Genomic DNA, 24,341 nt, shown 5'->3' with positions numbered 1-24,341 from the left:
CTTCGCAAACGCCGGTATCAGTTATTATCCCGCCATCCATTATGATCACCTACCTGGTATCGGTTGATCGCGACGGTAAAAAGTAATGTACCAAGGTTGAAATCAAACGTTGTATGAGAAGCTACCTACTACGAACCTATTTATGTAACAGCAGAACTATATTTGTAAAGCAAGTAAGAAAGTCAAGATGATAATGACAATGCTAGGTGAATGAGAAATTGACGAAAAGCGAGCCCGTTCACAAAAACTAGTCACTGTCAACCTGCGGATCCTTATTAAGTTACTTTTTGTTTGTGATTGTTGTTTGTTATCAGGATTCAGCCTGCATCTGAGGGGACTGCAAGCCGAAGAGATAATCCGATCCTTGAATTCGGGAAATTCTGTACCCTGCAGTGGAAGGTTGGCCTCGGGGGTACCTCCACCCCACTGTACGTAGCTTCCGGCACCTATTACGCAAAGGCCCACTTGCACTTCTCAACCTGACGATTTGCAATATACCTTTTCCCCATCCTACACCTTCTCTCCGCATCTTCACAACTCAACTCCCATACAAACGCGAGATATTCCTCATCACCGCATCAGCCGGTGAAAGTTGGAGACAAATATCATCTTCGTAATCGAGACGGTACGATTTGGCTGCGGATCAAAGCTGTTCTAGGACGACCTGCACCCGGCCTTGAACTCTTTCCAAGCTTCATCGATCACCTTTCGTACTTGTCAGGTGAACGCGCCTGTGCTCACCACTAGACCATCACACAACAGCAGTCAAACGGCTTCTGACTTCGAACACGTCATTCCTTTCCAAAGGAAAAGGTTATTTGCAACCCAGCTCGGAGCTGTTTCGACTTGAAAGCCCCACGAAAGCCGAAAACTTTACCACCGCACAAACTGCGGATAGAGAACATTTCATAGCCGAAGACGCCCAGTCAAGAAGAACCCACTCGCGAACATACTGACTTTTCTTTCTTTCTTTTGAGCGGGTTGATAGCCCGGTTGTAGTGGAGGGGGCGATTCTTCAGTTTCCTGCGGCTCAGCCGCCTCACCTTCGCCATGGGGAAGATCACTAAGCCCATGCAACCAAAGCACAAGGATACCTTGGTTAGTGACAAACAAAACAGCTGGGAAATGCATTGTTAACATAATATTGTAGTCTCCTTGGCTCAAGAGCTATGTTGAAACCGCCTCAACAACGCCACTACCCCTCTTACCACAAAAGCTGGAAAGCTTTCCATCTCGATGGCCCTTCGGACGTGGCGATCTTTACCACTGGATTCCTCTTCTGAACCGCTTTGATAGCATCCTAGAGCACTTCTGTGCTACATATAAGTTGAATGAGGGCCCTCAGGCTCGCGACTTTGGATGCGATGTACTGCTCAACCAAGATAAGGAATCGACCTTCGGTGACGAGAGGCGGTGGTCAACGGAGGAACTAACAGATTTGGGCTTTTCGTCAAATGGAGACAGGCAACTGGTTGAGGTGGTCCTGCGCTACACGCGAATGCTATTGGAGCACTGCGGTAACCGAAGTATTTATGCCAGCAGCGCCCATCTTAACGACCTTCTCAACACCACGTCTCTTAGTGTGCTGATTGCCACACTCGAAGTCGGTTCAGAACTGGCACAAAGGTACCAAGCCTCTGTCAAGCGCATCACAAACCCCTCCAGGCAGATCAGCGCCGCTTTGCTGGCAAACCACTACAACATCGATCTCGACAGAGTCCAACAGCTTGCTTTACCTTTTGTGAAGACGCCGATCGTTAGTTTATCTGATCCTGTAACATCACACACACCTGGTTCGACCAAAGGAAAAGACCGTGCACAGGGAGGAAGCCCCAAGTCAGCCAATGCTATACATGCGAATGATTTAGTTGCCCTTGCGGCCTCAGACGACAAACGGTGGAATGGCTGGGGAGATGTCAAGGTAGCATATTATCCCCAGAATACCCAACAAGACTCTATTGGCACTGATGCTGGCCGTACATCGCTGCCATCCACACCAACACCTCTTCGTCGTAGTTCCACTATGACGTCTCAACACCATACTCCGAAAGGCCGGGGCAATTTCGATGATTCCTCTCCAGTTGCCCCTCGAACGCCCGGTGTTTCAGACGAGGCAACATCTACTGGACCAAAGATCTACGAAATACCCCAGTCTGTCATCGCATCGACTTCCGTCTATCAGCTAGTGTCACGCACTCCCGCGGATCTTCCACCTGCTTCAAAATACGAGGTGTTCCATAGGATCAGAGTCTCCAAGGCTCTTATGGATTCTGGTGAATCGCGGCAGAAGTTGCTTGCTGTCCGCCTTCTAGCGATTAACAATCTCGCATACATTCATACTGAAGCCAACTTTCTCGAGAAAGTGCTTCGCCAAGATGCAGACGAGACCAGAAGATTCCAGTTGGTGTACCAGCTCGCTGAGCTCATTCACCCTACAGCACATGGGAACGTTGAGGTACCCCTGTGGCTTCAAGCTGTGGCCCTCGCCCTCCTGGAAGCAGTCTCAAATTTCCAAGCCAAGTGTCAAGATGTTTTATCTGCTTTGAATGCCAATGTTAACCATGGTATACTACTCTACGTTATCAGGAAGGCAGTAGCAGGAATGAAGGAAGATGATGATAGTGATAAAGGAAATCAAGTCACGCAAATGGACGAGTGGCGTAACAACCTCTTTTCTCTTACTCTCCATCTTTCCATGACCACTCGCGTTGGAAGCGAGATGGTATCTGCAGGATTGATGGATATCCTGGTTGAAATTCTAAACATCAGGTCAAGTGTCGCGCAACGAAATCATTCCATGGTCCTCGCGTTCTTAGACGGGTTAATATGGAGCTACCAAAACGCCTTCACTGCCTTCTTCAACGCTAAGGGACTTGATGCAGTGTCTCAATTGGTGGTTGATACCGTCAAGGAGGCGCAAGCTTTGCACAAAGCAGGTCAAGGCATCACGAAGGACCAACAGTCAGGACAAGTGGATTATGAAATTCCATACTACCAGCAGCAGACTCTCAAGTGGCTACTTAAGTTTGTCCATCACATCATGTCTAACTCATACAGCTACGGCGGCAACACTGATCGGCTACTCCGTAATCTCGCCGACAAAACTGACCTCCTGGAGAGCTTGCGGGACATTATTGGAGACAAGAAGAGTTTCGGTTCAGTTGTTTGGACGAATTCTGTCACTATTTTGAGTGACTTCATTAACAATGACCCCACAAGCTTCGCGGCCATTTCTGAGTCTGGCATGATCAAGACATACCTGGAAGCTGTTACCGCCAGGCCGCTTCCCGGTGACGTATTGGCCGAGCAAAAGCCTAGCGACAAGGACGACGACGAATCCAACTCTGCAAACGAGACTGTCACTGCGATAGTTGCAAACGACTCACGACCGCATCCTCCTACCGAGGACTCCATCCGGGAATCATCTCGTGAAACGTTGGCAACAGGAATCTTACCATCCAGTGATGTCATTACTGTTGTACCCCAAGTCCTCAACTCGATATCGCTCAACAACGCTGGCATGAAGCTGGTAGCAGCATCACATGCTTTGGACAGCTTTCTCGAGATTTTCGAAAGCGCTGCTCATGTAAGATGTATGGAACTTGACGGAGATCTTGCCACCAATGTTGGTGGAAGCTTTGACGAGCTTGCTCGTCATCACCCAGCCTTGCGTTTGGCCATTTCCAATGCTGTTATCGATATGGTTGCTCGCGTGCGTTATCTTGGCATTGAGAAGGCCAGAACCGCTGGATGGGGTGCTCGGATGCTACTGATTGATGATGAGGGCAAGACTGTATCCGTGGACGAAAATGGCAGCTTGATCCGACCGATTGCATCTCCTGAGCGAAATCAAGGACTTGAGACTGTTGGAGACACGGATGTCAATATGTCCGATGTGCCCTTCAACGACACGGATTCCGAAGGTCGGAAAGATGACAGCCCGGATTCACCCAAGCGCTCGATCACTCCTTACATCTATGCCTTAGGTTACTTCTTGAGCTCCTACATATCAAATCAGGGCTTGAGGACCAGCTTTGTGGAGGCAGGCGGACTCGAGCTATTGCTTGATATTTGCGAATCCCCGAGTTTGCCCACCAATTTTGGTGACACTGTCGCTTCGAGGATTCTCAATCAGGTGGTCTCTCAGGTCGTCGAGTCCTTCCCTATACGTGGCCTTCCCTCTCTAATCAGACGAGCTCAGGTGGCTATTGACACACTGAAGCCTCTCTCTGATAAGACGGAAGCTTTGCCACCATACTTTGCGCCATTCCTTGCTCCTGACCTCAAAACGACACGCGATGACCAAGAAGCTGTCAAAAATGGTACCAGAATGATCAAGGCACTGTCCAATGCGCAGACGTTTATCAAGATCATTTCTGATTGCTTCGCCACATCGAGATCGAATGCTTTGCAATTCTATCCAGTCAATGTTTACGACTACTATCTCAAACTCGTTAATTCTATTGGCCCTTTGTTGCGTGGAGTTCTGATAGAAGAGGCGGGAGAGCTCAACGTTGTTCCTCAGCATTGGTCTTTTAGACGCCAAACATCCGTTGAGGGATTAACTAGCGCACACCATCCAGAAACCGACGTGGATGACAGCACTTCATTGCCAGATATGCTGAGCAGCACATCACAGTTTCAGGCTAAGGATGCTTCAGATGGCTCCAAGCCGAGCCGTCCTACAGATGAGGAGCAAGCCAGCCCCCGTTTCCAAAACTATGAAACTTTGCGACATCTGCTGCATCCTATGATCCCAACAACATTTCCTCTGTTTCAGACGCTCGGCAAGTGTCTTCTGCCACGACGGGAACGAGACCCTCGTGATCTCTATCACCGACCCCGGCACCTGGAAATTGCCCGAGCACTTGCAAATGCAGTGCTTAGCCAGTTGAGGCCATCTGTTGCCAATCCAACACCCACATCCAAGGACTTCCACTTCTGGATCATCATGTTGCATACCATCAATGAGATGCTCATTGATCAGCCTTCTCCTCGACCAAGCGATCGATCAAGCGCCCAGATCATCATGCCTGTTCTTCTGGCCTTCAAAGAAGAGGGTGGAATGGATGTATTGAATTCAATGCTAAAAATATTTGCCCAGGCAGTTCGTGAAGGCCCAGATGCTGCAACAGATGAGACATCCAGATCCAAGGTTGCTGCATTTGGACTGAAGAAGGTCCTAGACTTGGATTTGATGTTGGCCAATTCGAAGCATCTTACTGAGGCCCAAAACGCATTCACTCTGCAGCCTCGAAGTGGAGATAGGTCGTCAAACTCAACATATATCTGCCAACAACTTGTGGTAGAGTTCCGGGCAGCCATTCTCCCTGAGATCATCGGGCTTTGGGATTCTTCTTTCGTCGAAAAAGTACCCCATCAAACTGTGACGCGGTTAATCGACATTCTCAAGACTATTTCCGGTGCTGATGGCGAACCTTCATCGTCCACGAGAGATAAGCCGCTTTTCCACCTGTTTAAGTACACGGATGTTCGCTTCGACTGGCGTTCCCATCGCGGCACGATCGAAGAGCTGCTTGCCAAGGGTTATGATGCTGATCTGGTACATGAGGCAGTGTACAGAGCGAATGGAAACCCAAACCTCGCAGATCACTACTGCTCAGCTCACAAAGCGGGACTTGCGGGCGCACGCAACCCAATCCCTTCAGCTGACTCTGACACATCAGTGTTGCAACAGACTCCACAAGAGCCCTCAGGTGCCGGTGAGACAGAGGATGTCAACGCAGGCAGAACAGTAGAAGCGGACCGTATGTCCTTAGATGGACCTCCGGAAATTGATACTCCAGATCTTGCGGAGAGATTCATTGGGGAAACATTAGGGGGCATCATCGACCCCCCTCAACATATGGATGAGATACATGAAGGCCCGAGTTTGCCGGCAGAAACACCCGGAAATTCTCCAGAAGGGTCAAAAAGAAACGAACACTCCCCCCTTGCGACAAAAGAAGAGGTTGACAAGTTTCGGGCGGAGTTACGAGGAAACATGATCGATAGATGCCTCGATGTTGTTCGCGCACATCCTGAAACAGCGATCGAGGTGTCTGAGCTCATCCGGACAATGGTCTCGAAACAACAACCCAGTGACACTGAAGACGAAATCGGCCAGACCTTGACTTTGGCGTTGTCATCGCTTGCCCAAGATGAGGAGGAAGAAAAGCAGCGTACTGGGAAATGTATTGCTGCTTATGCCCATCTACTTGCTTTACTTCTTCAGGACGAGCGTTTCTTTGATAACAATGTCGAAAGCCTAAGGGAACACATCAACGAGTATATTGGATTCTTGAAGGTCTCCCCTACGACCTCTTCTGAAGGAATGCCACCATGGATACCCTATATCCTACTGGTCGTCGAGACTCTCCTTCGTCATGATGAGCGTCCCGTTGCTGCGCAGTGGAAAGCACCGAAATCCTTGGACGAGGCTGTTTCTGACCCCGTCATTCAAATGCGAACTCCGATTGTCGGCGATCATGAGCGTACTCAAATCCTAGAATCTTTGCTTGAGATGCTCCCGCGGATAGGAAAGGAAGAAACACTCGCCATTGCAGCACTCAGAGTTCTGGTTATACTGACACGTAGTCGACGACTAGCGAAGTTGGTCGGGGATAAGAAGAATCTGCAGCGGTTGTTTCTTATGGCAAAGCAACTGTCGGGTTCTGGCTCCGAGAGATTCAAACGAACAAAGCTTACTGCTCATATCATGACTGTTCTTCGTCATATCGTGGAGGATGAGGAGACCATCAAACAGATCATGCGCGCGGAGATCAAGATCGGCCTCCCAAACCTACAACGAACGCAGCGGGGGCACCCCGATGTTACTAACTACTTACGTGCAATGGCACCAATTGCGCTTCGTGCACCAGACCTTTTCGTTGAGATTTCCAACGAGATGCTCCGCTTCACCAGGTGGACGCCCCCTTCCGGTGACAACCCTCGGCCCCTAAGTCTCGAGTTGAAACAAGAAGCTAGCCAAACAACTTCCGACAAGTGCGGTTGCCATACCGACAGTATTGCCGACGACATCAAGCAATCAACGGAACCTGCAGACAAGGAGATGATTGATGCACCGAAACCTCATGAAAACAAACGGCCCGTCGTTGAGAATCCTGATGGTGTTATACATTTCCTTCTTTGCGAGTTGCTCAATTATCGTGAAGTCGAAGACAAAGAAGTGCAGACTACTGAGAAGGATTCCAAAGTTGACCCTGCTTCTGGCTCGGAAGATACAACGTCGTCTTCCAAAGACAACAATGCAGCCGACGCGAAGGATAAGAAGCCACCAAAACCTATTTTCAAAACTGACGAGCATCCAATCTTTGTCTACCGATGCTTCTTGCTCAACTGTCTCGCTGAGCTCCTTCAAAGCTACAATAGGACAAAGATGGAATTTATCAACTTCAAGCGTAATGCTCCGTTAACTACAAGCACGCCAATCAAGCCTCGGTCGTCGGTTCTTAATTACTTGATTTACGATCTGCTGTGCCAAGGCAATCTGAGTGGAACAGTTGATAGTATCGCCGCGAAGAAGAAGGCCGCTACTTCAGCGCAAACCCAGAAGGTTCTGGTCGCTTTGGTTGCTAAGACCAGTGAGAAGGCAATCGATCGCGGAAAGGACAAGTTTGCGTACGACGAAGAGCCTGATCTTCTGTTTGCCCGCAAATTTGTTCTTGACACCATGTTGAAGGCCTATGAGAGAGCACCTTTGTCTGATGAACCTTTGGAAACTCGCTACTCACGCATGCAATGCTTGGCCGAACTCATGAATTACATGGTTGGCGAAAGGGACAAGGACCCGGGAGCGGTTTCTCGGGGCTCCGACAATATTCAAGCTCGGTCGCATGCGCAGCTACGGAGATTGATGTATGAGAAGGGTTATCTTGATAAACTCACGTCCTCTATTGCCGAGATCAACCTCAACTATCCGGGTGTCAAACGAGCCATCAAGTATATTTTGCGTGTTTTGCGAGTTCTCACAGAGACAGCCAAGGAACTAAGCCATTCCAATATCTTGCCCTCTGATTCTCTGTCAGACACTGCAGATGATGACCTTGGCTCAACCTCTTCGCTCTCAGACCTCGACGATGATCGGGAAGAAACCCCTGATCTGTACCGCAATTCTGCCCTTGGTATGTTGGAGCCTCGAGGCGAGGACGACGATTCTGATGAAGACGAAGAGGATGATGACGACGAGGACATGTATGGGGACGAGTATGACGATGAGATGGATTATGGAGACGACGACATTTCAGACGAAGAAGACAATATCAGTGACGATGACGAAGAACTCGGCGAAATGGGCGAAATCGAAGGTCTTCATGGAGAGCCGGGTGTTGTCGAAGTCATCATGGATGAGGACGAAGAAGATGAAAGCGACGATGACATTGATGACGATGATGACGTGGAATCCGCAGACATGGAAGACGTTGAAGATCAGGTCGAAATCGTCGACGAAGACGGCAACCCTCTAGATGACGACGGTAACTCGGAATGGGAGAGCGCGAGCCATGATGAGGATGATGAGGATCAGGAAGAGGATGACCTAGAGTTCGATGCAGATGTTCACGGGGAACATATGCCTATGGAGCCAGGCGATATCCTCAATGGTATGGCTCGAGCGATTATTGGTGACGGCGACGTGTACGACCCAGACATGATGGATGGATTGGACGATCATTATCTTGATGATGGTCACGATGAAGATGAAGACGAGGATGACGAGGATGAAATGGAAGATGACGAATACCTCTACGATGACGACTATCCGTTGGACGATCAGCCTCAACCCATGCCAGCTCTTGGATGGGATGGACTTGGTGCAGAAGACGAAGATCGTCACAGACAGATGTTCGTGGTGGACAATCCAGGTCGCCGACGCTTTGTTCCTTCCCGTACCGTCGACTCACGCAGCCCCTTCCCCCCCGGCTTCATTGTTGGCCCTCATCGGGACGCCGTGGGTGGGGATTTTCGCAGCTTCTTTTCACGCAGCCATCGTCCTGGGGTAGGCCAATCTAATACTGACGATGGCACAAACCCACTCCTCAGACGGGGAGATCAAAACAGAGAAGCGTCTCAACCTGCCACCATCAATCACACTATCGGTTTGCGAGTTCCTGAAGCGATCTTTGGCTCAGGTGGACGACATATTGAGGGAACTATGGGCTTCCTTGGTGAACTAATGGAATTCCTCCCGATAATGGGGCGCAACGGACAGCCTGCCTTCCATCTGCAGATTACTGGTCCGCATGGCCATCGCGAGTCTAGAGAGCTTGGTGCCGTTCGAACCTCTCGTAATGAGCAGAGACGCGAAGGATCGGCTCAAGACCCATTACAAGCCGTGTCCTTTGCTATTGAGGGCACGATGGATCGATACCAGGAGGAAGCCAGGATGGTCTTTGGGACCGGCAATACGGCAGAATCGGCTAAGCTCCAGAACATTATCGTGGCTAAACTTACTCCCGCTGCGATGGAGCTAGAAAAGAAGCTAAAAGCCGAAGAAGCTGAACAACAGAAGCGCGAAGAAGAAGAACGAAAGAAACGCGAAGAAGAGCAGCGTCTGGCACGTGAGGCTAAAGAGGCTAAAGAGAAGGCAGAGAGAGAAAAGCGAGAGGCAGAAGCTCGAGAGGCAGCTGAACGTGCTGCTTCTGAAGCCGCCGCTAATCAGGACGTGTCCGCTGAGGGCCAAGGAGACGGAGGTGCGATGGAAGGCGTCGAGTCGACGGAGCAAAGCCGAGCAGAACGTTCGGAGCCCACAGTCCAGACCGCCGATGACGGGCCCCGTGTTATGACCACAATTAGAGGCGAAGAGGTTGACGTCACTGAACTTGGTATTGATCCTGATTATATCGCAGCTCTTCCCGAGGAGTTTCGCGAGGAGGTCATTGCACAGGCAATCAGCACCAGAAGGTCTGAGGCACGTGAAGAGACAAATGGGAACCCGACCGAAGCTTTTCAAGAATTCCTAGATGCCCTTCCTGAAGAATTGCGTCATGAAATAGCTCAACAGGAGCGCCAAGAGCAGCGCCGCCGGGCTCGCGAAGAAACGAATCGTCAAGCATCCGCCAGCACCGGCCAGGCTGTCATGCCAGAAATGGATACTGCCAGTATCCTCCTCACTTTCCCGCCTGATCTGCGACAACAGGTTCTTATGGACCAAGGCGAAGAACTCATGGATCGACTGACCCCAGAAATGGCGGCTCAGGCCCGAGCTTTGGCTCAGCACAACAACGGCCATTCCGTTATTACAGGCCGCAGCCCTCAAGCCAATACAAACCGCCAGCCTGGGCCACCTAAACCCCAAGAGGGAGCAAAGGCACAGCGCCGAACGGTTGTTCAGATGCTCGACAAAGCTGGCGTCGCCACGCTCCTTCGTCTGATGTTCATTGCGCAACAGGGCTCCATAAGAAACCACCTATTCAACGTATTTGCTGATGTCTGCGAGAATAAGCAAACTCGACTTGAGGTGATTAGCACTCTCCTTCAGATCTTGCAGGACGGTAGCACAGACATGGGGGCTGTCGAGCGCAGCTTCGGCCAGTTGTCCTTGAAGGCACGAAGACCTAAGGAGAAGGAGAAGGAGTCCGAGCAGAAAACCCCGCAGACCCTCAAGAGAAGCCTGACTGGTCTAGCCGCCGCAAACACTACACAAACCAATTCCGAAACCTCACCTCTCTTGATTGTTCAGCAGTGCCTGGATCTGCTGGTAGAGTTGTCTTCAAAGAACCCTCATATCCCCTGGCTTTTCTTGACAGAACACGAAGCCGTCGGCTCAACTCTCAAGCGTTCCTTGAGTCGCAAGGGCAAGGGCAAGGACTCTAAGTCTCACAAGTATGCCATCAACTCTTTGCTATCACTCCTTGATCGCGATCTTGTTATGGAAAGCTCTGTAGTTATGACTCATTTGGCTGATTTGCTGAACCGAGTCACACTGCCTCTTCAAAATCTTGAACGTCGTCGTAAGGAAGCCGAGGACGAACTGAAAGCCATTGATTCTAAACCGTTGGAAGAGATGGCTACAGCTGAAGATACTGTGGAGCAAGCTTCAAAAACGGAACCAACCGAGGCAAGCAACGTTACGGAGTCCAACGCCGATGCTAAAGAGGACGCTGTCACTGATGGCGATGCCAAGAAACAAGAGAAGAAAGATGCAGTTCAAAAGAAGCTCCGACAACTTCAGCCTCCTGTTGTACCCGCTCAGAACCTTACATTGACCGTAAGGATCTTTGTGGCTCGAGAGTGCAGCTCCAAGACTTTCCAAAACACCATCTCGACTATCAAGAACCTTTCAGCCATTCCAGGGGCTAAGGCAACATTTGGTCAGGAGCTTGTTCACCAGGCCCGGCTTCTCAGTGAGAATATCGTAGCTGATTTGGACGATCTTTTGCCACATATTGAAAAGGCATCTTCGGGCACTGAGATCCAAGGCGTTGCTCTTGCCAAGTTCTCACCAGGAGCGTCTGAGCAAAACAAACTCCTTCGTGTTTTGACGGCATTAGATCATCTGTTTGACAACAAGAAGAAAGGCGACGAGGCCGAGTCTAGCAAGAACAAGGATGAGAGACACGATCTAGTCACATCACTCTACCACAACTCAACCTTCTCGGCCATGTGGGAGAAGTTGAGCGCTTGCCTGAGTGCCATCCGTCAACGCGAAAACATGCTCAACGTGGCTACAATTCTGCTACCACTGATTGAGTCTCTTATGGTGGTCTGCAAGAATACAACCACCAACGATGATCCCGCACAGCAGAAAGACATGGTCCTGTCAAGTCCGCCACCTGAGTCTCGTACGGCCAGTCTCTTCTTTAGCTTCACCGAGGATCATCGACGTATCCTTAACGAGCTTGTCAGGAGCAATCCTAAGCTCATGTCGGGCACCTTCGCACTCCTTGTGAAAAACCCCAAGGTGCTGGAATTTGATAACAAGCGCAACTACTTTAACCGCAGCGTCCATTCCCGATCTGGCAGCAACCAGAGCCGACCCTCCTATCCTACTTTACAACTATCTGTCCGTCGTGAACAGGTTTTCCACGACTCATTCAAGTCCTTATACTTCAAGTCTGGGGATGAGATGAAGTTTGGAAAGCTCAACATTCGTTTCCATGGCGAGGAAGGCGTTGACGCTGGTGGAGTTACTCGCGAGTGGTTCCAGGTACTCTCTCGGCAGATGTTTGATCCAAACTATGTGCTCTTCACACCGGTGTCCTCTGATCGGACGACCTTCCATCCAAACAAGCTTAGCGGCATCAATGATGAGCATCTGATGTTCTTCAAATTCATTGGTCGCATCATCGGTAAAGCATTATATGAGGGTCGCGTTCTTGATTGTTACTTTAGCCGTGCTGTGTACAAGCGAATCCTTGGCAAATCTGTCTCGGTCAAGGACATGGAATCATTCGACCCCGACTACTACAAGTCTTTGTGCTGGATGCTGGACAACGACATCACAGACATCATCACCGAAACTTTCTCGGTCGAAAACGATGAGTTCGGCGCTACCACCGTCGTTGACCTCATTCCTAATGGTCGAGAGATTGCCGTTACTGAGGAGAATAAACACGACTATGTCCGTCTTGTTGTCGAACACAAGTTGCTATCTTCCGTCAAGGAGCAGATGGCCCATTTCCTTCAAGGTAAGCATATCTTATACGATAATTCCATTCAATCACTAATTTTCAACAGGCTTTCATGACATCATCCCTGCCGAATTGATATCCATATTCAACGAACAGGAGCTGGAGCTTTTGATTTCTGGTCTACCCGATATTGATATCGATGACTGGAAGAGCAACACAGAGTATCACAATTACACCCCATCTTCGCAACAAATTCAATGGTTCTGGCGAGCGTTGCGGTCTTTTGACAAGGAAGAGCGGGCCAAATTGTTGCAGTTCGTTACAGGAACTAGCAAGGTTCCGCTTAATGGCTTCAAGGAGCTTGAGGGCATGAACGGTGTTAATCGATTCAACATCCACCGTGACTATGGCAACAAAGACAGATTGCCTTCTTCGCATACCTGTTTCAACCGTAAGTAAAATCATCAACATCAAATTCGTACATTGACTAACATACAAAAATTCAGAGCTTGACCTCCCAGAGTATGAGAGCTACGACCATTTGCGTTCTCAGATCATGAAGGCCATCACAGCAGGCAGCGAATATTTTGGCTTCGCGTAATCGCCAATCTTTGCATTGCAGGCGCGTAGGGGGAAAGGGATTATAGATGGGGACACCAATGGAAAAGAGAGTTGACGTTTACTACGGTACCCAGGATTGGGTTTTATTAGCCTGGCCTCGAGATCTCATGGTCTTGAGCACTGGATGTAGCATCCTCGTCCGGGCTTTACCTTAGGAGAAGTGCAGGTCTCCTATAGGTTCCTTGGAACGAGGAGAGCGCACAGAAAGTAGATGATAGGCGAAGTTTCATGTATATCAATCAGAGTTTAATAGGTGATAAACCGGAAAACTACTCATGGTGTGTGCTGACCTTGGTTGCTCTGTGGCTCAAGTTGTGCTTGTCAGTGATGTAATTCACCCTCTGATTTCCAGCCATTCCCGTAAAAGAGAGTTATAAAAAATTGGTATAAAAACCATCACGAGTTATGATTAAGAACATGTTAAGCGACGAAAGGCACAGCACAGACATAGACACAGACGAAGGTTGCCGAGTAGCACAGGGTACGAGTGCATTAATGCATGTTCATATTTTCGAAATGTCTCTAATACAGTCGTGGTTGGCTCAAAACGAGCCCTATAGAGAATCCTCACTCCCAATGCATGCAAACCACAAGACCAAGGTATGATTCCACTTTTTTTTCATTAAACGCCAGAACCTTACTTGCGCATAGAGCTTGCTCGTCGCTTGCGGGCATCGGCCTTGTTGGCCTTGGCCTCGGCAACACGCTTGGCAAGGACCTGGGCGTACTCGTTCTAAATGTTGTGTTAGACGTTTGTGATAACTGTGTTGTTGTGAGTGGGAGTAACTTACGGCCTCGTCCTTGACCTTCTCGGCCTGGCGGCGCTTGAGGGCAGCGCGGTGGCGCTTGTGCTGGAGACGCTGAGGGGTGACGAGTCTCTGGATGCGGGGAGCCTTGGTGTAAGGAGACTTGCCCTCACCCTTGGGCTGAACCTCTCGTCGGATAACGTACTTGCGGACCTGGGTATCATGTAAGCATTAGTTTACTTTCAATTCTTGTGGTTATCATTGTTTAACTCGCTACCCCGTGAGTCTTCTTTCTTGAGAAAGAAGGTCAAGGGGTCCTCTCACACTCTACCCAGTCTGCCAGCTCCTCCACTGCAGCTCCGGGTAGGCGATGATCGAGTATGGGCGTAGGGAGAGACATACATCGTCATCCTTGGTGAGGCCGAAGAACTTGCGGATCTTGGTGGCGCGCTTGGGACCGAGGCGCTTGGGGTGGACGACGTCGGTGAGGCCGGGGATGTCAGCATCACCCTGCTTGACGATGCTGAGGGCGAGGACAGAAAGATCCATGCCGACGATGCAGCCACGGACAGACTTTCGCTTGCGCTCACCGGTGCGTCGGGGTCGGTAGCAAGAGTGGCCCTCAGAGAGGAGGAGGCGGACACGGGTAGGGTGCATAACACCCTGCTTCATGGGGAAACCCTGCTTGTCGTTTCCACCAGTGATGCGGAAGATGTAGCCCTTGAACTCATCGCCGATGGAGTCACCAGGAACCTCAGCGCCCATCTACCAAAAAACAGTCAGCATTTTGTCGGTCGGTTTGTGTCGACGAGCCGAGAGGTCGCAGGCAGGAGAGAATTTCGACGTACGCGCTTCTCCATGAAGACACGGAGCTTGCGCTCATCCTCAATATCGATGAGCTTCTGGCTGCCATTGGCAGGGTAGCTGATGTTCAACTGTTGAAGGGTAATGTCAGCAAATGTTTACTTTGTGATCTTCAATCGAGCAGGAGCGCAAGGAGGCCAGTCGACAGGAAAGAAAAATCCATTTCGAACAGTAAAAGGCTCTCCCGCAAACTCGTATCGACCGATTGTTGGTTGTTGCTTGTCGTACCTTCATTTTGCCAGTTGTGGTGGGTGCAAGTTTACTTGACCTGGCCTGCTGTGAAGTTAGTAGAGGATGATGAGGTTGGAAATTTCACAGCGAATTTCTGAGAAATGTGTGGGCAGGTGCGTCTCCTAGGGCTGTCAGGCTGGTGCAGGTCAATGCAGCCAATGAAGACAATCTTCACATCTCTCGGGTAAAGAAAAGTCCGACCACCACTCGGGTTAGTGAGACCCTAGAAGCGAGTGTCCCCACACAGTGCATATACGCAGATCACACTGTGGGCTTGCAGGCACGTACCCATCCGAACTTGGACTTCACCAATGGAAGCATTCTATCTCAGCTGAAGAGATCTGATACTGATACCTACCTAGTTGTTGGAACAATCTAAACCACACGAAACATCGCCACCCTCACCTTTTCTCTCATCATGTCCTCGGCCAAGCTGTATCCTCCAAACAACAAGTCACCCTCATCCAGTCCTCTACCTCAACTCTTGCAAACACCTTCAGGTCTAGCTCTCCTGGAACTTCAAGGAACCGTCAATCTACCCCAAGATGCCAATGGTGATGCACTAGGCGGCGTCCAAGTTGGAAGACTTGACTTCCCAGATTTCGTGCCAGATGCTGAAGGCTCAGCATGGATGAAGCGTGTTCATCTTTATGTTGGCCAGCATCAACGTCTCACCGGCGAGGTCAAAAAACTTCCAAAAGCAATGGCCGTGGTGCGAAAAAGAGAGAACAAGGTGATCTCCGGCACTGGGGGAGAAACACTAGAGCAGGGCGAAAATCTTGAGGTAGTTGAAATTGTCAAGTACAAGCTTATGTTTCCAAACCGACCAGAGCCTGTCGGAACAGCCAATGCGACCTGATGACCGTTGTCGACTAGAAGGTCAACGAAAAGGGCGTATCGTATTACGAATGTTGAGCGAGACTTCCGCATCTTATTCCAAGTCTATACTCAAATCTCCAATACCCTCTGGATCCGAGTGAAAAGCTCACCTATGCGTCCACTCCTTATATCGGCATTCAACTTAATTCTGCATCACCCTACTGTATATCCAGCCAAGGTCCTATCACACTCATTGGATCTCAATTGTTCAGTGTCATCACTGCTTCTATCCTGACGCAATCTGCAAAGGCCTTGTCCTTCCTAGCCCGTCCTTTCCGTAGTAGTCCATGGGATAGACACCCTCACCCCAATCTTGTCTCTCGCCCAACGCAACAAGTGCCTCATACGGCGTTAACAGCGGCCGCGGGAATGCATAACCCCAATCAATACTCAATCGAGGGCAAGCAACCTGTACCCAGCACTCGACATCCGACATGAGCGCCAATTTGCCCGGAAAGATCTCACTCAATAGCAGATGCACTATGGGAATGCCTCGCGCCTTGAGCTCTTTCTCGATGAGACCCAATGTATGCGGGTTGCCCTGGCGGCCAAGGGCGCCGAGAATCAGGCCCCATTTGCGCGCTGTACGAGCGCTATGGATGGCTGTACGACGGAGAGACTGCATTTCCTCATGGCCGTACGCCTCCCGCGTGAGCTTTCGAGAGTAAGGGTCGTATCGGTACGCTGGAATAGAAGGGTTGTGAATCATGATACTCTCAAGGTGGAAACGACCATCACCCAGGTATAGGATCAGATCGATCTTATCATCCTCTTTGAGACGAGGAGAAGTGCAGCCCAGGATTTCACCCTTGCTCAATGGCGCAATCTGGGGAACGAGAACACGGAAGCCACCGCGCTCGAGACTGCCTTTGACACCATGAATAGTAGCGTTGAACTGAATAGTGCCGACAACAGCTATGGTTTTGCCACTGGCAAAGTTGCGCTCAAGGGATGCTAGGAGATGCGTCGCATCAATGCTGATGTCGACAAAGACGTAGAGAGTCTTGATTGTGGTCACGTCGACAGGGATGAGGCAACTGTGAGCATAGTGTACCAACAGGTCACAGCCAAGGGCCCTTGCTGTGTAATCGTCGATACAGCAAGCGCCATAAGTCACATCGCCCATAATAAGCGTCTCGACACCAGGGCAGAACTGTGTCAAGATATCTGATATAGTAGTGGCAAAGAGTAAAAGGCCTTCGGGCATCTGCAACGCAACTCTTTTGGCGTTTGAAGTTTGAATGCGATGGATCGTCTTGGGGATCTCAAAGTTGTAGTTAGCAGGTAATAACGCAATGGCAGCCTTCAGATCAGCGTTCTCAAGAATGTCCTTAGGAACTTGGTTTAGAAGCCTGGGAGCCCTTCGAGGTTTGGCAGCTGTAACAACATGAGTATATCTTCATTCATTCATGAATTAGGTTTCATGATGAAGAAAGGTGTTTTCACATACTCTGAACAGCACCACTCTCCCCTGATGCTCCCGATGTTCCATTCTTTGCCGCGGCCTCAACTGCTGCTCTTCGTCCTACGAATCTCTTCTTTGGTTGCTTCAGTGGCGTTGCTGTCTCTGGCTCATTTTCGATGGCGGGGGATTGACTGGCCTGAGCGAGCTGAGCCTCTTCGATGTCGGCTGCTGTGCCGAGGTCTGTTTGTCTTCTATCTTCCTCCATAATGTGCTCGTGTGAGAAAGAAGGGCGATGTTCTCTCCACAACGATATTCTCTTGAAATAAAATGAGACTTCTCTTACATAGTACGTGCAAATTCGAGTGAGTACAAACCAAAAAAAAGAAAAGTTGGGCGCCAATGTGCGTGACTTGAATTTTCGACACTGTAAATCCACTTTCTTCCATGCTCGACTTCTTCATTGGTTGTCTGAATCCAAAGAGAAGCCATGACAACCAGCCAAGCTTTACTATGGTATATTCTCATCATGATAAGTCATGCCTCCTTCTTGGACTTAGGTAAACGATCATATTACAACAGAGTCAGGTTGAGGATCGGTTGAATTGCGTTGGCTCGCCTCCCTATCTTCGCCCATATACCTACTCTTGCTCTGCTCTACAGCTTCCTTCAACAGCGTGAAAACAATCAGCTTAAAACATTTCTCTGTCTGCTCTTCATCGGCCTTGTGCGCGCGCTCATTATACTATCTATCAAAATGGCGACAAGTCGTCCCCTCATGCGTCAATAAGGTTCTCTTCCGTCTGCTGCTGGCTTCGGGCCTCAGTGTCTGCTCGAGCCTTACCCTTGGCCTTAGACTCCTTGGCGGCTCGCTGATAGAACTCGTTAAGAACCTTGGCGGGAATACGGTTGAGCAACTCCTTGGGGTAAATACGGAGAAGGCTCCATGCAAGGTCCAGAGACTCATAAATAGATCGAGATTCGTACTGGCCCTGGCTGATGAACTGACGCTCGAACTTCTCCAAGAACTCGAGGGACAGCTTGTCCTCAGCAGACAAAGCCTCCTCACCAACGACAGCCTTCATGGCTGCGGCATCACGACCAATAGCGTACTTGGCGTACAGTTGGTTGGAAACATCACCGTGGTCCTTTCGGGTCATGCCCTCACCAATGGCAGACTTCATCAGACGGGACAGCGAAGGCAGAACGTTGATGGGCGGGTAGATTCCACGGTTGTCCAGAGCTCGGTCAATAAACACCTGACCCTCGGTAATGTAACCTGTCAAATCAGGAATGGGGTGGGTGATATCGTCGTTAGGCATGGTCAGAATGGGAATCTGAGTAATGGAACCATTACGGCCCTCGACACGACCGGCTCGTTCGTAGATGGTGGACAAATCAGTGTACATGTAACCAGGGTATCCACGACGACCGGGAACTTCTTCTCGAGCGGCTGAAACTTCTCGGAGAGCATCACAATAAGCAGAAAGATCGGTAAGGATGACCAAAACGTGCTTCTCGAGTTGGTAGGCGTAATATTCGGCAGTGGTAAGAGCGAGACGAGGAGTAATGATACGTTCGATGCTGGGCAGGAATTAGTACATGTATCATCGTTGTGGATATGGTTTGCAGCTCACGTAGGATCGTTGGCGAGGTTGAGGAAGAGGGTAACACGCTCCAGACTGCCGTTTTCCTCAAAGTCGCGTGTGAAGAAACGGGCAGTTTCCAAGTTAACACCCATAGCACCGAAGACAATCGAGAAATTCTCCTCGTGGCCGTCATGAACGCCCTTGTTAGTGATGCCCTGCTTCTGGACGAGGCCAGCCTGTCGGCAAATCTGGGCAGCGATTTCGTTGTGAGGCAGACCGGAGGCGGAGAAAATGGGAATCTTTTGTCCTCGGGCAATCGAGTTCATGGTGTCAATGGCAGAGATACCTGTGGAGATCATCTCCTCGGGATATTCCTATATCATGGGTCAGATTATATCTACCATATAGCGCTCAAGGGTAGCCTTACACGAGAATAAGGGTTGATAGGAGAGCCGTTGATGTCAAGATAATCTTCAGCCAACACCTTGGGACCCTTATCAATAGCTCGACCGGAACCATCGAAGATACGACCAAGCATGTCTTCGGAGACACCGATTTTCAAACTCTGGCCTGTAAACTGAACCTTGGTCTGTGGTCGTCTTAGCTTAATATTCTACCATAGAGCTCACAATACCGCCTACCTTCTTGACATCAATGCCGGAAGTACCCTCAAAGACCTATATAATCGTCAATCGTCATATCATATCGCATCGTATCTATTGGAGGTACCTGAACGACAGCTCGATCACCTAATAGTCCATATCAGCATATTCCGCGTCGTTGCCTCAAAGATGCCAGCAGCTACACTAACCTCGAGCTTCCAAGACTTGACCTGAGCGCTCAGTGCCATCGGGAAGAGTGAGTGTCACGATCTCATTGTATCGCGGAAATTTAACCTGTTTTGGTTGTCAGCACGTGAGTTCCAAGCCGGCTCAATTTTGGCAGATGACGATGGCGTACATTATCGAGGATGACGAGGGGACCGTTGACGCCGCCAACGGTGTTGTATCGAATTCTGGGGATGACCGAGTACGACGACGACTCGCGAGGGTCCGCCATGATGGGCGATGGATCGGTAATCGGTCGGTTGAAGGATGGGGCAAAAGAGAATATAGGAGCCGATCGCGAAGCTTGGAGATGAAGTTGGGAGAAGGTCTCAAGAGGTTGGAGGAGGTTGAGCTTGCTTCATACAAGTGGGGCCTTTCCAGCTGCGCCAGCCCAAAGACGACGCACGGCCGATAACCTCACCTCCACATGGGAACGTTTCTACGACATCGGTGACATCACATGACATGCGCGGAGGTAAGGTAACTTGAACGGTTTAATCATCAACAGCATTAGTCTGTCAGCTTTATAGAAGAAACTTAAAATTTACGGTGTTTCTGAGTACCTAGATAGTTACATGTCTCTTCTGACTATGCTCAGCGAGAACAACACAGCAACAAGCTTCCCCTTAGCTTTCCTTCGCGCTTCGCATAGCTCGAGCCCGAGCTCCAAGAACTGCTTTACCTACTGTACTGCCATTCTCCTTGCCCAACTCCTTTGCAATCCATTCCCCAATGTCAGACATGGCATCCAGATTAATACCAGTGTCCATGCCCAGAGTCTCCATAAAGTAAACCATGTTTTCCGTTGAAACGTTGCCGGTGGCGCCAGGGCTGTAAGGGCAGCCACCCAGACCACCAACACTGCTATCGAACGTCCGAATGCCGTGCTCTAGGGATACAGCAGTGTTCACTAGAGCTTGGCCGTATGTATCGTGGAAGTGCATAGCAATATCCTCGGTTCGAATACCAGCTGCAGACATACACTGGAGGAGAGCTCCCGTTCGAGGTGCCGTACCCATACCTGTAGTGTCGCCGAGTGAGATCTCATCTGCTCCGGCCTCCAGAAGGTCTGTGGCAATCTCAGCTACTTTGTGAGGATCAACATCGAACCCTTCGAATGGGCATCCTAGGACTACAGAGATGTAGGCGCGCACCCTGAGACCAATAGCCTTGGAATCCCTGATCACCTCCTTGAAGCGTTCGAGCGATGTCTTGATATCACAATTGAGGTTCTTCTGTGTGAAGCTTTCGGTGGCAGCAGCAAACACGGCGACTTCAACACTTGGCTTAGTGGCGGCCTCGGCTCCAGCTGCTGGCTCCAGTTGTGTTGCAAACTTTCCGCTATTCGCATTGAGGACATCGACGGCAGATTTAAGGCCCTTGCCATTGGGTGCTAGGAAGGAATATGAGATCGGCCCGGGAGAAGAAACCTTTCCGTCGAGGATATGCTGCAATATTTCGCTGGAGTTGCTCATCTATAATAAAAGTGTCAGGTTGCTGAAGAGACATCGAATTAGCAACATTACCTGAGGCACCCATTTTGGAGCAACAAAGGATCCAGCTTCAATTGTAGAAACTCCTGTTCGGGCTAATCGTTCAATAAGCTCGATCTTGGTCTCCAAGGAGATTGCCTTCTTCTCATTCTGCAGGCCGTCTCGAGGCCCAACCTCGACGAGCCTAACCCGGTTATCATATGACTGATTGCTGGCCGTCGCAAGGCCTCTGTGCCAGCGAATTTGCTGCGAGCGGCGACATACTCTGCAAACGCTGGACCGCAGGAGGCTCATGGTTGGATATTTCGTGAGCAAGTGATGCAGGAGTCAATGTACGTTCAATTGAAAGAGGCAAAGAAGTAAGGTACTGTAGTGCCGAGCTTGGTGAGAGGTCTAAGTATTGGACGTGCAATCCGCGTACTATCGGCCCCCCCAACGTGGGCCGAGCTTCGGGCTTCGGTACAGTCATTTTACAGTTACAGTTAAAGGGCCAGGGCGGCTTTCTAAACCCGTTGTTCCCCGCATTGTTTAAACTTCCATGACATTGGAGTCCTTCAATGGCCGACGGATAATTTTGTTGTAAGGAGAGGTATCTTTGCATTATTACAACTACACTACTCGCAACTACAGTACTGCCTCACACAATGCCAACGGCTCAGACAAGGAAGCTGCAGAGGGGCAACCAATCCATGTACAGATTTTGGTCCTTTTTGACATTAAAACTCGTTTTGGCTTGACCTTTGTGAAAATAAGAAAATACACCTCTTTATCGTTGAAGGCTAAAACTGGGTAGAAGTCGGTATTCCAGTAATCGCATCCGTAACCGCTTAGTACTCAGCCTCAAGCTCCTCCTCACCCATGGAGTCAGTAGCGACCTCCTCGTAATCGCGCTCCAGGGCAGCAAGATCCTCACGAGCCTCGGAGAACTCTCCTTCCTCCATACCTTCACCCACATACCAGTGGACAAAGGCACGCTTGGAGTGCATGAGATCGAACTTGAGAGAAAGTGAAGACCATGCCTCAGCGATGGCGGTAGTATTAGAGAGCATGCAGCTGTTTTGGCGTTAATTTCTTGTTTCATTCATTACATGATAAGGAATCGACTTACACAGCGCGGCTGACCTTGGCGAGGTCGCCGTTGGGCACATTCTCGGGGGCCTGGTAGCAGATACCAAGCTTGAAACCAGTGGGGCACCAGTCGACGAACTGGATAGTTCGCTTGGTCTTGAGTGTAGCAACAGCAGCGTGGGCGTCGTTGGGAACGACGTCACCACGGTACAGCAAGCAGGTAGCCATATACTTGCCGTGGCGGGGGTCACACTTGACCATCTGGTTGTTGGGTTCGAAGCAAGACATTGTCATCTCTTGGACAGAGTTGGCTTCGTGGGCAGCCTTAGCAGCGGAGATGACGGGGGCGTAGGCGACCAGAGGGAAGTGGATTCTGGGGTAAGGGACCAAGTTGGTCTGGAATTCGTTCAAGTCGACGTTCAGAGATCCATCGAATCGCAAAGACGCAGTAATAGAAGAGACGACTATGTGTTGTTAGTCAACTGGCAACTGCATAGCCACCAACAGCTGTAACATACCCTGGGCAATAAGACGGTTCAGGTTCTCGTAGTTAGGGCGCTCGAGGCCGAGGTTTCGGCGGCAGATATCGTAGATGGCCTCGTTGTCGACCATGAAAGAGCAATCAGAGTGCTCCAGGGTGGTGTGTGTGGTAAGGATGGAGTTGTATGGCTCGACAACAGATGTGGCAGTCTGGGGCGCAGGATAAACACAGAACTCCAGCTTGCTCTTCTTGCCGTAGTCGACCGACAGGCGCTCCATCAGGAGAGCACCGAAACCAGAACCTGTACCACCACCGAAAGAGTGGAACACGAGGAAGCCCTGAAGGCCAACGCAGTTGTCGGCAACACGGCGAATCTTGTCGAGGACGCCATCGATGAGCTCCTTTCCGACGGTATAGTGACCACGGGCGTAGTTGTTTGAGGCATCCTCTTTGCCAGTGATCATCATCTCAGGATGGAAAAGGTTGCGGTAAGCACCGGTGCGGACCTCGTCGACGACATTGGGCTCCAAATCACAGTAGATGGCGCGGGGGACATACTTGCCCTGACCTAAAAATGAGGGTTAGAACAGCACAGCCGTCGAGTCCCAGATTAAACCATACCAGTCTCGGAGAAGAAGGTGCTGAAACCTTGATCGGGGTCTTGGGACTTTCGCTCCTCGGTGAGGTAACCATCGGGCTGGAGTTGGTAAGTATTTGGACAACGAGATGTTTGTTGACAAATCTAGGGGTTGTTGTGTACCTGGATACCGTGTTCGAGGCAGTAAAGCTAGAAAAACAATCAGTAAGGAGCAACATAAACAAAGACTTGACAAAACTCACCTCCCAGCAGGAGTTGGCGATTTGGCAACCAGCCTGTCCAACTATAGTAGCTCAGTTAGCATCGCAACAACAAAGCAGACGGAGATGCGGTGAAAGCCTAACACCAAAGGGAGGAACAGCTTACCGTTGATGCTAATGACCTCACGCATGTTTGCTGACGATAGTGTTTACGAGTATGAGATGGAGGAAGTCGATGCAATGCAAGAGCAGAGAAGAGGGACCACGAGAAAAGAGGAGGACAAAAAAGGACAGGCCAGACAAGGCTTTTACAGCGGGAAGAGAGGAGACAAGGCGAGGGCGAATGTTTGGTTTGGTGATAAGTTAGCGGAGTGGAGTGGACAGGATGGGAGAAAATAGGTGAGGTGGGGGAAATTTGGCAGACAGGGAGTCTTTGCTGCCCTGGGATTGGATTGGACCTTCTATGGATTTGTTGATTTGATTTGATTTCGAGGCGTGCCTGGGCTGAAAAGGGGCAAGCGCGTCCTGCAGCGCCCTGTTGGCGTTTTCCGCTGCCGGCGCCTGTTGGCCAGCTGCCAGTGCCCAGGGGTTGCCAAAAGGACCCTCTGGCCACCTACCGCTCCGTTGTTTCTATCTCCGTGGTTGTGGTTCTTTCGCTTCACCGCTCCATCAAAATTAACAGCTACAGAGAATTATTATGTCCAGCATTACGGAGTCATTGGGTAGAGGCTGGCACTGAATCTTATGGACCA

General features: G+C 50.1%; 6 protein-coding genes across 6 annotated transcripts; 2 read left to right on the top strand and 4 right to left on the bottom strand.

The window, feature by feature from the left end:
• Nucleotides 1-1,050: 1,050 nt before the first annotated feature.
• Nucleotides 1,051-13,191, top strand: BKA55DRAFT_497698 (uncharacterized protein; the record flags this gene model as incomplete). Its single annotated transcript, XM_046186486.1, has 4 exons — nucleotides 1,051-1,098; nucleotides 1,151-12,647; nucleotides 12,697-13,041; nucleotides 13,097-13,191. The coding sequence occupies 4 exons, from the start codon at nucleotides 1,051-1,053 to the stop codon at nucleotides 13,189-13,191; spliced, it is 11,985 nt and encodes a 3,994-aa protein (XP_046056291.1).
• Nucleotides 13,192-13,639: 448 nt separating this feature from the next.
• BKA55DRAFT_548835 (ribosomal protein S6e-domain-containing protein) lies at nucleotides 13,640-15,178 on the bottom strand. Its single transcript, XM_046191152.1, has 5 exons — nucleotides 15,050-15,178; nucleotides 14,806-14,892; nucleotides 14,360-14,722; nucleotides 14,003-14,170; nucleotides 13,640-13,944 (listed from the first exon to the last, which is right to left on the bottom strand). Exons 1-5 carry the CDS (start codon nucleotides 15,053-15,055, stop codon nucleotides 13,849-13,851), a joined length of 720 nt encoding a protein of 239 aa, XP_046056290.1. The 5' UTR covers nucleotides 15,056-15,178; the 3' UTR covers nucleotides 13,640-13,848.
• A 292-nt stretch (nucleotides 15,179-15,470) lies between these two features.
• On the top strand, nucleotides 15,471-15,911 carry BKA55DRAFT_682613 (chromosome transmission fidelity protein 8; the record flags this gene model as incomplete). The annotated part of the gene is made up of 1 exon (XM_046198381.1): nucleotides 15,471-15,911. One exon carries the CDS (start codon nucleotides 15,471-15,473, stop codon nucleotides 15,909-15,911), a length of 441 nt encoding a protein of 146 aa, XP_046056289.1.
• A 123-nt stretch (nucleotides 15,912-16,034) lies between these two features.
• Nucleotides 16,035-17,718, bottom strand: BKA55DRAFT_13364 (Diphthamide biosynthesis protein 1). Its single transcript, XM_046184854.1, has 2 exons — nucleotides 17,382-17,718; nucleotides 16,035-17,308 (listed from the first exon to the last, which is right to left on the bottom strand). The coding sequence occupies exons 1-2, from the start codon at nucleotides 17,599-17,601 to the stop codon at nucleotides 16,158-16,160; spliced, it is 1,371 nt and encodes a 456-aa protein (XP_046056288.1). The 5' UTR covers nucleotides 17,602-17,718; the 3' UTR covers nucleotides 16,035-16,157.
• Nucleotides 17,719-18,109: 391 nt separating this feature from the next.
• On the bottom strand, nucleotides 18,110-21,536 carry BKA55DRAFT_495522 (P-loop containing nucleoside triphosphate hydrolase protein; the record flags this gene model as incomplete). Its single annotated transcript, XM_046186290.1, has 9 exons — nucleotides 18,110-18,917; nucleotides 18,971-19,296; nucleotides 19,350-19,511; nucleotides 19,564-19,599; nucleotides 19,652-19,671; nucleotides 19,734-19,818; nucleotides 19,883-20,077; nucleotides 20,436-21,224; nucleotides 21,276-21,536. 9 exons carry the CDS (start codon nucleotides 21,534-21,536, stop codon nucleotides 18,110-18,112), a joined length of 2,682 nt encoding a protein of 893 aa, XP_046056287.1.
• Nucleotides 21,537-21,786: 250 nt separating this feature from the next.
• Nucleotides 21,787-24,021, bottom strand: BKA55DRAFT_548827 (Tubulin/FtsZ, GTPase domain-containing protein). The gene is made up of 7 exons (XM_046191151.1): nucleotides 23,756-24,021; nucleotides 23,632-23,672; nucleotides 23,552-23,578; nucleotides 23,413-23,488; nucleotides 22,829-23,359; nucleotides 22,351-22,774; nucleotides 21,787-22,295 (listed from the first exon to the last, which is right to left on the bottom strand). The coding sequence occupies exons 1-7, from the start codon at nucleotides 23,778-23,780 to the stop codon at nucleotides 22,070-22,072; spliced, it is 1,350 nt and encodes a 449-aa protein (XP_046056286.1). The 5' UTR covers nucleotides 23,781-24,021; the 3' UTR covers nucleotides 21,787-22,069.
• Nucleotides 24,022-24,341: the final 320 nt, after the last annotated feature.

The sequence above is a fragment of the Fusarium redolens genome (genome assembly GCF_020744475.1).
Source record: "Fusarium redolens strain MPI-CAGE-AT-0023 chromosome Unknown BKA55scaffold_1, whole genome shotgun sequence".
Taxonomy (NCBI): domain Eukaryota; kingdom Fungi; phylum Ascomycota; class Sordariomycetes; order Hypocreales; family Nectriaceae; genus Fusarium; species Fusarium redolens.
The sequence above is the reverse complement of the archived record's forward strand: the minus strand, read 5'-3'. Positions and strand labels throughout refer to the sequence as shown.